The following is an 11,512-nucleotide window of genomic DNA, read 5'->3' on the forward strand; positions in this document are numbered from 1 at the left end:
CCTTTATTCTTCCCTTCCCTTATCCCAGCTATTAAATCATTTACAAGTCCTCTTAATTGTTTCTTCATAATTTATTTCTTAGCTCTCTTCCCTTCCATCCTCACTTTGGGCCTCATGGTCTCTCTCTTTAATTACTCTGATGTCCGTCTAACTTTTCCCAAACTCATCTCCCAGTGAAAGTGTTTCCTCAGTAAACTTTCAGGTTATGAAAACTGAATATTTTTGCCTGTTGTGCACAAGGCCTTCATAAGCTATCCCTTCTAACTCACTAGCTTTATATCTTGCCACTTCCCCATTTTTTTCCCTGTCCTTAGCCATACTGAACTACTTAAAGGTCTTTAAATATACGCTCTCTCACCCTTCCATTCTTTGCGTCGACTGCTGCCTTTGCTTTAGAATACGGTCTTCTCCTTCCTGTCCTAGCTGCTTCTCAGCTTTCAAGATTCATTTCAGGCACAATCTCTTTTTAACTCCTCTAGTCTAGCTTACCTGCTTCCAGAGTACCCAGTGCTCACTTGTATTACAGTAGACTGTGATCATCACTTAGTGAAATTAAAGAAAAATAATTTACCACAGTGTGGCACAGTACTTTTTGATTAGTATAGTCTAGATTTCAGTTTCTGATTCTGTCGCTTACTAGCCAAGAGACCTTGATCGAAATACTTAGCCTTTCTAAGTGTTTTCTTTTTGTTTAATAATGCTACCTATCTCATAGTATTGTTTTGCATATTATATGAAATAATGCATGTAAAATATTTAACACATTGTCTGATACTTACAGCAAATGTTAACACTTAGTAAACATTACCTGTCATTATTATTAATTACACTGATAGTTGTTTGACAGTGAAATGGGCTGCCTTATGACGGAATCTCGGCATCACTGTAGGTGTTTATTCAGTGACTAGATGTATATATTTCCTGGGACAATAAAAGGGATTCACAAGATAGGGAACTGTGTTTGCCATCATCCTATCCCACATCTATGAAATTTTCCTCCCCTATCAGAATCTTTTCAAAGACTGTACACACCACCTTTAAGACATCATAACCAAAAGTAGCCTGTTCTTCTTCAGTACTTTCATAATATATAGCATGATATTTGTCACATACTGCTTTTTATGGTAAGTGTTTATAGTCATAAAATGGGAAGCTTAGATAACCACCTAGCATAGTGTGTGACACTAAGCACTTAGTAATTGGTAGATCTCTCCTTTCCTTCATCTGTTACTAGAACTTCATTCCATAGGCATTGAAAAGATACTGATAGTTTTGAGCCCACAGGTGATTTGATCACAGCAGTGATTTACCAAGATTAATAGGACAGTAAGTTGCAAGATGGATTGCAGGGGGAATGCCTAAGGACAAAGACAAAAGTTAATTATCTGGTCCAGTATTTATACCTCATTGAACACTTTCCAGTTCACATTTGGGAAGGAATGTGGTATAGTGGAAAGAAAATAGGTTTTGTAGGTAGGTGTTCTGATGTGTGAATAAGACCGTCACATTCTAGCAGTTCATAATTTTTCCAGGAGGAACAGAGAATTGCTAGTTGAGATTTGTGTTTTGTTTCCACCCCACCTCCCCACCCCACAGTGCTATTCTACAAATTGTTGTGCATGGAGGATCAAAAGACACAAATGAGGGAATGTTATTCTTTTAAATATATAGGAATTAATAAATCTAGGGACTCACTGAATACTTCTGTATCCTAAGTGTTTTCTTATGCATTATTTCATTCTTTAAAAAATATTTATTTATTTATTTGGTTGCACTGGGTCTTAGTTGTGGCAGGCAGACTCCTTAGTTGTGGCATGCAAACTCTTAGTTGCGGCATGCCTGTGGGATCTAGTTCCCTGACCAGGGATTGAACCCTAGTTCCCTGACCAGGGATTGAACCCGAGCCCCCTGCATTGAGAGTGTGGAGTCTTAACCACTGCACCACCAGGCAAGTCCCTGCATTATTTCATTTTATTTTTCACAATAACTCTGGTAAATGATGTTATTCCTTTTAACAGATTAGAAGAATGAAACTCAGAGATTAAATCATTCGTTACTCATAAGAGGCAAAAAAAAAAAAAAGGAGGGATGGAGTGGATTTCAAAAACCCAAGTCTACTGATTATAAGTTTAATGTTTTAACATTTCACTGTACCACTGCTGCATTGAGAGAGTTGAACACATGTGCTCATTTCTGTCACATGTTAACCTCAAGGGTGGGTAAGCCAAATGTAGTATCCACAATTATCAGCATATATCCATTTGAGTCTCAGTGTTTGTTTATACACAAAAACACACACATACACACACACACACACACACTCCCACCCAACCTTTAGAAAAAGAGAAAAAGGCAAATCACTCACTGTCTGTTTAAACTCCAGTATTAGCCATAGTGAAGGGAGGTATTGGTGATCTGCTTGCTCATAACTCCTAAATGATTAGATACTGGTTTTACACTTACCCTAAGCTTCTTATCTAAATTATCACCAGGAAGTAAACCTTTATCCCCAAGCTTCTCGGACTTTGATGGACCTACAGAACATCCAGGGATCTTGTTAAAATGAAGGTTCTAGTTCAGTAGATTGGGATGGGGCCTAGAATTTGTTTCTAACTGCTCAGGTGATGCTGATGTTGGTCTTGCATCTTTGACTTACAGGTGTAGAATTTTTGTTTTTGTCCCAAATATATAATTATTTATAAAAAGCCACAATTGTAATATATACAGTATTTGTGTTCTTTGCTTTTTTATACTTAGCTTTTATCCCTATTTTCTGCATAATTTTCATACTTATGATTTTTTAATTTCTATATAAACTGTAGAGTTAATATAACACTATTAGAAATTTACATCTATTCTCAGTTACTTTGCCATTCTAGATAGTGTGGAATTGAATTCCTCTCAGCATGTACCTTTTTGCTGTTTAATTATTTCCCTAAGATAAATTCCCAGTAGTAGTCACTAGGTCAAGGAATAAGAATATCTTTGTTGTTTAAAGGGTACAGAGTTTCAGTTTTGCAAGATGGAAAATGGATAGTGGTGATGTTTGCACAGCAATGTGAATATACTTAATATCACTGAACTGTACACTTAAATTGTGGTTAAGTTGGCAAATTTTATGTTATGTATATTTTATCATAATTTAAAATGTTATAAATAAAAAGAAAGTTATCCTCCCTCCAAAAATATATATATATTATATATGTATGTGTGTATATATATAATTTTTTTGGAGGGAGAATATATATATATATGTGTGTGTGTATATATATATATATGTATATATATAAAGTATACTTTATATTTTGTTGCATAATAAACCATTTGGTCTTTTAGAAAGAATGATTAAGTTGTGGTGCCACCTACACGTTTACCTCACTTGTACTAGTATTGAGTGTCTCAATGGTTTATTAAAATTTTTGCTAAATGGTCTAAAATGATTCTTCAAGGTTGCCTTAATTTGCATTTTTATTTCTATCACAGTTGAAATGTGAACATTTGTTTTTGTGGGTCTATTTACTATTTGTGTTTCCCTCGTATATGAAATGTACATTTATGTCATTGGCCCTTATTCCTATTAGGACATTGATCATTTTTTTTAGACTTACAAGAGTCATTTCTATAGTAGAATATTTTAAGTAAATATTTTTTCCTATCTTTGTTGTCTTTTTAATTCAGATTTAAGTGAGTAACTTTATGCTTTTACATCCTACAGGTGAACTATGGAAAAGTATGTAATGACAGTAGAAAAGGATTGAAATTCACTGTCTCCTGTGGCTGCAGTTCAGAATTTGTTTTTGTACCATATGGTAGCACCATTGCTGTTTATACAGTTTACTCAGGAGAACAGATAACTATGCTTAAGGGACATTATAAAAGTGTTGACTGCTGTGTATTTCAGTCTGATTTCCAGGTAAGAATGATATTTAGGGGAATTTAGAATGTTTGGGTAGCTGGCTTGCCAGAGTAGTTGTATATAAAAGAGTAAATTGCAGTTTCATTCTAAGGAATTATACTTTTTATCCACATCTGAGCTAGAGTTTATTAAATAGAGGATAGATTTTTTTTAGGTGGCATAGGATGTCTCTGTGAATCAATATAATACTGTGCAACTTGACTGGGATACATTCTTTCTTTTGTATATGGGCTCCATTTATTTGGCAGTTGAAAATCTCTGGCAAATTAAAGTAATTTCTTACAAACGAGCTCTTGGGAAAAAATGGAACATATGTGTCTCATCTCAAAGTATAGTTTGTGTATCTTGATTTACGTGTGTGTATGTCTGAAATTTTGTTTATTTTTTTCTTATTTTCTGCCAAGGGCTAATAAGTTTACTTAGTGTTGATGCAACTTACATAATTTCTTAAATACCTATGGTTTTTGTTTGTTTAACATCCTAACCTTTCTCTTTCATCTCACCAATGGAGCAGATTGTTTTTTCCATAGAACATTTGCATAGATTACCTCATATCCTCCTTTAAATGAGTCTCTAATGTAGCAAGATTGTTGGTATTTTCCCTGCATCGTAGATAACGAAAATGAAGCTCGTGAAAATTAAATACTGAAAGAATGAATATTATGGGTTATTAGAGCTGGGAGGGACTTTATCACCTTATTCATTCATTCATTAATACTCATGACTTAATTTGTGTCTGACACTGTGAAGTAAGATATACAGGGCTGGTTTTTCAGCCAGAACACATCAGTATGGCAGTATCCATTATTAAGATACTCAAATTCATATCCTGCTGTTTGTTACATAGCTATTGTACTAAGCCCCCTAAGTGACCTCCAGCTTCACCCGCTTCCCTGGGGCCTACTAGACCCAGTAACTAAGAGGGACCTTCAGACCCTGCTCCCTCTCTATGTTCAGTATCTCTTCTGATTGGCCAGTGTCCTGGTGTACCAGTTATTAAATATTTTTAGTGTTACTCCTGGGAAAAGGCTACTAAGGCAACCAGAGGGGTGATGTGACTTGCCTCAAATCAGCAAGTAGATTGACAGAGCATGATTATCTATTCAAAGAAATTCTTAGAATACAGTACCTCTTTTCTTATCCAGAGTCACTTAGAGACACAGCCAAGATTTTAACACAGGTATTCTGACTACCAGTTGTTGCTTTCCACCAAATCAGAGCTTCCTAGAATGTATTGAAAGTATGTCATGATAATTGATTCCCTTCAGTCCCTGAAATAGCTGGGACAAGCCTAGGATAGCCAGAGAGCTGGGGCCAGTTGCCTCCTGACAAATACCATTTCTTTCATTCATTCATTCATTCATTCATTCATTTAGCTGCATTGGGTCTTCGTTGCTGTGCGCAGACTTTCTCTAGTTGTGGCAAGCAGGGGCTGCTCTTTGTTGCAGTGCACAGGTTTCTCATTGCGCTGGCTTGTCTTGTTGCAAAGCATGGGCTCTAGGTGCACGGGCTTCAGTAATTGTGGTGCATGGGCTCAGTAGTTGTGGTGTCCGGGCTTAGTTGCTCCGCAGCATGTGGGATCTTCCCGGACCAGGGCTCGAACCTGTGTCCCCTGCATTGGCAGGCGGATTCTTAACCACTACACCACCAGGGAAGTCTGACAAATACCATTTCTATATGTGCTGTGCCCTAAGAAAGATTTGAATCACTGCATTACATCAGAAAGCTTCCAACTCTTATCCCATTCCATTTATTATGATTTCTGACAAGGAAAATAATTATAAATCTAAATTATAGAAGTAAAGGAGAGGGCTTCCCTGGTGGCGCAGTCCGCCTGCCGATGCAGGGGACACGGCTTCGTGCCCCGGTCCGGGAAGATCCCACATGCCGTGGAGCGGCTGGGCCTGTGAGCCATGGCCGCTGAGCCTGCGCGTCCGGAGACTGTGCTCCGCAACGGGAGAGGCCACAACAGTGAGAGGCCCGCATACCGCAAAAAAAAAAAAAAAAAAAAAGCTTCTCAGCAAGCATGGCATATATGTCTTAATGCTCTTTAGTTGAGTTCTTTTTTTGAACTTTTGGCCTATTTTAGCTAGAAACTCATATGGTTTCTCCATTGAAGTCTTTATTAAAGCTCAGTTATTGACAGAAAAGGACGAAATTTATTTCTTCCATTTTTTTCTCATTCTCTGACACTTGAAATAAATGGATACTATGATTGATTAAAAATTACAGTGATTGTTTTTGTGAATTTTAACGTGTTAGCAACATGTTAACATATCCTAATACTATTTTTAAATACAAAACAAGGCTTTACTACATCTTAAACAAACAAAAAAAACATCAGCCCAGTTTCTTTGGGGAGTAGAAATAGAATTGATCTTAATTAATCTAACCTAAGAAATAATCATTTAAAAATTGATGTCATTTATTTCAGATTGGCACCAGCTTTAAAGTGACCTACAATTACATCTTTGCTTTGTGTTATAGGAACTTTATAGCGGTAGCAGAGACTGCAATATTCTTGCTTGGATACCATCCTTATATGAATCAGTTCCTGATGATGAGGAGGTAAATATTATTTACACAAATTGAACAGTGACTTCTAAATCATAAAAAAAGTTTTTATTAATTTACTTTGTATGAGAGAAACTTTTAAAGCATTTCTTGCTATTTTGTGATTGTAAAAATAACTTGTGTCTATAATATATTTGGAAAATTCAAAAAAATATTAAGAGAAGAACATAAATTTCTGAAGTTTATTAATTACTATTAACATTTTGATTTACTTCATTCTTGTTTTTTCCTGTGCATACTTTTTAGCATGGTTAATATTATGCTTGAACATACAACTTAGCATCCTGCTTAAGACTTTTTCCATGTCATTAATAAGTATTTGTAAATATTGTTTTTAATAATATAGCATTCTGTCATCTATTTACCATAATTTACTCAAATATTTTCCTATTGGAAGACATTTCTTTTGATCATTATAAACACATCAAGGTAAATATCTGTTCAAGATTCCTAGAAGTAGTGTTACCTCTTGAGTTATCATGTATGACATGTTTAAGGTTCTTTATTCACACTATCAAATTTTATCAGTTTACACTTCTACCAGCAGTCTGTTAGTGCCTATCTCAGAGCATAAACTGGTACAAATATGACAGCGTGAATAAAGAACCTGAAAAATGTGGCGGGAAAACAAAGATAAATAAGACATGATTTCTGGTCTTAGGTAGTAGCCTCTGAATTTTTTTACTTTTTTGTCAAGCTATCTAAAGGTGAAATCTTCCAGATTTCATCATGTGTCTAATTTGATTTATTATGGCTTTGATTAGTTTTAGTGTACATCTGCTTTAAATACTGAATTTTTTTGTACAAGGCTTAATATGTTCAAGTAATTTGGTTCAGCTATTGATTTTGCATTATTATTTAATTACTGTGTCCTGCTGTTTGGGAATTACTATATACATTAAATCTAACTCATAATACTCTAGGCCATGTTAGAAAGTTTAACAATCATTCACCAAATGAAAACTATAAAAAAAAACTAGAAATAAATCATCTTTGACTTATGTATGAAAAAAGGATATTATTTAGAAGAAAACTAAATTGCTTATTTTATAAAGAGAGTATGTGACTCTGATGGTTTATTTCCTCATTATATAGTTACAGTGATAGTTTGAACTCCCCATCTAGAAGAATTTTTGTATATGGGAAGTTAAGCTGAACAAGTAGAAATCAAACAGAGGTACACATAAGTTAGCTTTATAGTTAGGCTTTAGAGCTATGAAACCTTACCTTTTAAAATACACTGTATATATGCTTTAAGATAGGCACCATTCTCAAATTAATATAAAATGGTAAGTGCTAAGATTATTTCCACAAAATTTTAGTTTGGAAGATTTCTGTGAGTGTAGGTAGAACATGAATATGATCGCGATGCAGATCCCAATAGAGAAGTCTGTCTACACTAGACCCTGTTCCTTACATGTATATTTACTATTTAACTCATATTTAAAAGTATTTTCATCTCACCTATCAAATGGATGACTGCTGCCGTTCCCCAGAGAGGCAACTTAACACAAAACAAAACATACACATGCACATACTTACACACTCACTTTGTCTATAGTTTCAGGTAAACTAAATAATAGTAATACTGGTAACTGGGTTCGAATCCCAGTTCTGCCATTCATTAGTGATCTGAGACAAGTTTATGATATCTTCAAACATCAGAATCATCAAAGCAAAATTGTTCTTAGGTTTCCTTTCAAATCCACCCTTGAGATGAGATTTACTTCTCCATCAACCAAGATACAATCCCTTAGGGGTGTTTCTTCTGATATCCAAGATAGAGGAGGAACTTAGTTCTACCATAAGAAATTGAAGGGCATTGGGCAATAGGGGCAGGTTTTATGGTCTTTAAGCATAAATCCTATTATTTAATTGGCAGGCTGTTGTGTTATATTCTGAGGAATCTGCCTTCCTTTTGCCCCCTCTTCCTAACATTTGGTCACAACCAAAGCAAGCCTATGTAACTCCTACTCACTTTTTCCTGCCTGAGATCTCTAGGGTGACTATATTACAGTTTAAATCTGACCTCTCATCAAGAATCTTACTTTATTTTGACAGTTACACAATATGTAGCTGTTTTATTTACCACTTGTGTAGATGTATAATCACTTGCTATATTGAGACAACCCTATAGTCTACCTATAAAGATTTTCCACTAATTACCAGTAAGAAATGTAGAATTTATCAAGATGCATGTGTGGAAGATGGTCCAGTTTGGTTTTGTTCTTCCTTCCCGTTATATGGACCTGAACTAGATATGCTTTAAACTCATGCTTCCCTGTCTCCATAACATTCACAACTATCTGTCAGTAGAACAGGCAGGCTGGATGGATATGTTCAAGCGTAGAAAGAATGTCCACTAGGAGGAGATGTTGTAGAGAAAACTGAAGTAATAGATGGTAGTTAACTTGATCAGTAGGTCTCAAACAGTATATGTGTACCACATCATATATAATATTTTTACTGCAGCTTTCAATTACAAGCAAGATGTTTTATTTGTGTTTTTTAACAATAAAATGTACTCCTAATAATACTGTAATATATTTATATTGTTATCCTTTACTGCTATAAACAGTAAAATTGATATGCAACTGCCTTTCCAATTTTCACTTATTTTTGTTTGCTTACCATAGCAACAATAATTTACATTAAAATATAATTTTGCTTCTCTGTTGATTTTTCAAATGAAATTTAAATGTTTAATAGGTTACATATTGGGCTTCCATAGTGAAATTAGAAGGCATGGCCTTTGTGTGGTTCATCTACCCAGGGACATTTTGGTAGATATCTAAGGCAGAGTTAAGGGCTTTTAGAGCTAGAGTAGGGAAGAATAATCACCTAACCCCTAAGGACAATACATCTTTAAATAAACTGTCACTAAATAACCTAACTTGGTAGTTAAATTATAAACCCAGAAAGGTAGGAAATTCAGTAAACACTTGGATGAAAAAATAAAGGAACAGTCTTCAGTATGCTACTCTTGCAAATCAGTGGACTGCTACTAGAAATAAATGAATAGTTTGCTGAGGTTTGGTAATAGTTTTGGATCTGGATACCAGGCATAATGGAATTTTGTTTGTGCAACTAAGTGACAATAGCCAATATTAGGTTTACTAATGGTGACAATACCACCATTAGATTAACTAATGGACTCAGATCTAAGCTTTAACAACTATAAAGAATACCTAAATTAACATATTGTTTTCTGACTGTCCTGGCTGATACTTGGGGAATTTACTGCAAACACCCACTTTTTCTACTGTTATCATTGTTTGAATTTTAAGAGTCTAAATCATCATGTTCATCAAAAGGAAATGAACATTCTCAGACATACAATAGGGGCTACCCTTAACATAAAATATTGCTATATGTTGTAAAAGGTAATATATCTAAGATAATTTAAGAATAATCTAAGAACTAATACATTATTGGATTCGGAGTCTGAACAAACTGGCAGCAAACATAAAAGCTGCAGAGTAGGAAGCACACGTGGCCCATAATGCCCAGATACTCAAAAAAAAGAGATCATGTTAAAGTCCTTTAATCATTTGCCAAAGAATAAGAAGGTTAGCCATTCAAAAATTTTCCCCAAACAAGTGAATTGATTTGAAATACCACAGGTAATTAAAATTCCTCTGTTGCTGATTACATTTATTAGGTACAGCTTTAAAGTTGTAAGAGTACTGTGATGTTTTGTTATTTTAAATAAATACCGTCTAATGCATGTTCTCTTTCACAGAAATCTCCCAGGGAAACCTATATGCTAATGACAAAATGTTACCGTTTCCAATACATTTTGCCTGTCTTTTTCAACTGCTTCCCTAGCTACATACATACATACATACATACATACATACATATATACATACATAAATAAACCTTGCCACTTAATACCAAAAATGATATTACTCTGTTTGATGAACTCCTTATTCCCCACATGTGGATATTTGCTTATTTATAAAAATCAGGTCCATCCAAGCAGTAAAAAGTTGCTCACATTAATATTTTGGGCTCTCAAGTCAGACTATAGACCTGAGTCCAGCCTTAGCCACATGGATATTAATGTGCCCTCTTCTCCAGGTAACTCCAAAGAGGCATAAAAATGCCTTAAGTAATAGCAGCAGCATCGTGTGTGTGTCTCTGTGTCTGTGTGTCTGTGCATGTCTGTGTGTGTGTATGAGGTAACTACTTTGAAGGAAACAGATAATTTAGATAAAGTCTGATATGTCTATTTAAAATGAAGTTACATTATTTTATACTGTATGCGGGGTGTTTCTTTTGTTAACTTTTGGTTTGAAATTAACAATTATATAGTTTCTTCAAAAATAATCTAGTTCCTTTTTATCTGATATATTTCATAACTATATTGTGAGCCTAAAATTATGAGGTAGAATAATTGAGTCTTTCTTTTTTGCCCCTCTTTTTAGACTTCAGCCCGATCACAATTAAATCCCGCATTTGAAGACGCCTGGAGCAGCAGTGATGAGGAAGGGTGACTGTCATTCTTAGTACCTTTTTGTCTCTATTGATGAAACTTTTAAAACAGGACTGTTTTATTTTTTTAATTGTCCAGTGACAGCTAAATTAGCCCTGAATTTGGGTGGTTTTTTTCCTTTTGTTTTAAAATGAAGTTAATAGTTGCATGAAGTCCTGCAACAGAGTTCCATATAGTTTATTTAATCAGAACATGTCTCCTTGATCCCAGTTGCTATTGTCTGCCACAGCCTGTATAGCTATAGTAGAAGGAGACAGGTCATGGTAGCCCCTTTGTGGGAACTTGAGCAGATTGTGTGAACAATAAGATGCAGTCTTAGAGGATGAGCACGTAGAGGTTATCAGCACTGACTTTCTCCTGCTGGTTGTACCATCACCTTGCTCATTTTCACTTTCAAGAATGATTTTACTGAGGATTATATCAAAAAGTATAGTTGAAAAGTTAACATCAAAATTTGTTTATTATTATTTATGTATTCCATTTTTGCAATGATTTCATTTACTTAACCGTTGTCTAGCTTTATG

At 34.9% G+C, this 11,512-nt stretch overlaps 1 protein-coding gene across 3 annotated transcripts in view; it reads left to right on the plus strand.

The window, feature by feature from the left end:
- The window catches only part of ERCC8 (ERCC excision repair 8, CSA ubiquitin ligase complex subunit), a gene marked incomplete at its 3' end in the record, with an annotated part of 58,029 nt that extends 47,040 nt beyond the window's left edge, over positions 1-10,989 (plus strand). For all 3 annotated transcript variants that reach the window (XM_079703806.1, XM_079703804.1, XM_079703805.1), the window contains 3 exons: positions 3,716-3,913; positions 6,404-6,484; positions 10,921-10,989. In XM_079703806.1, coding sequence (XP_079559932.1) covers positions 3,716-3,913; positions 6,404-6,484; positions 10,921-10,989 — 348 coding nt within the window. The remainder of the gene's footprint in view (positions 1-3,715; positions 3,914-6,403; positions 6,485-10,920) is intronic.
- Positions 10,990-11,512: the final 523 nt, after the last annotated feature.

This window comes from Hyperoodon ampullatus (assembly GCF_949752795.1).
Source record: "Hyperoodon ampullatus genome assembly, chromosome: 4".
Taxonomy (NCBI): domain Eukaryota; kingdom Metazoa; phylum Chordata; class Mammalia; order Artiodactyla; family Ziphiidae; genus Hyperoodon; species Hyperoodon ampullatus.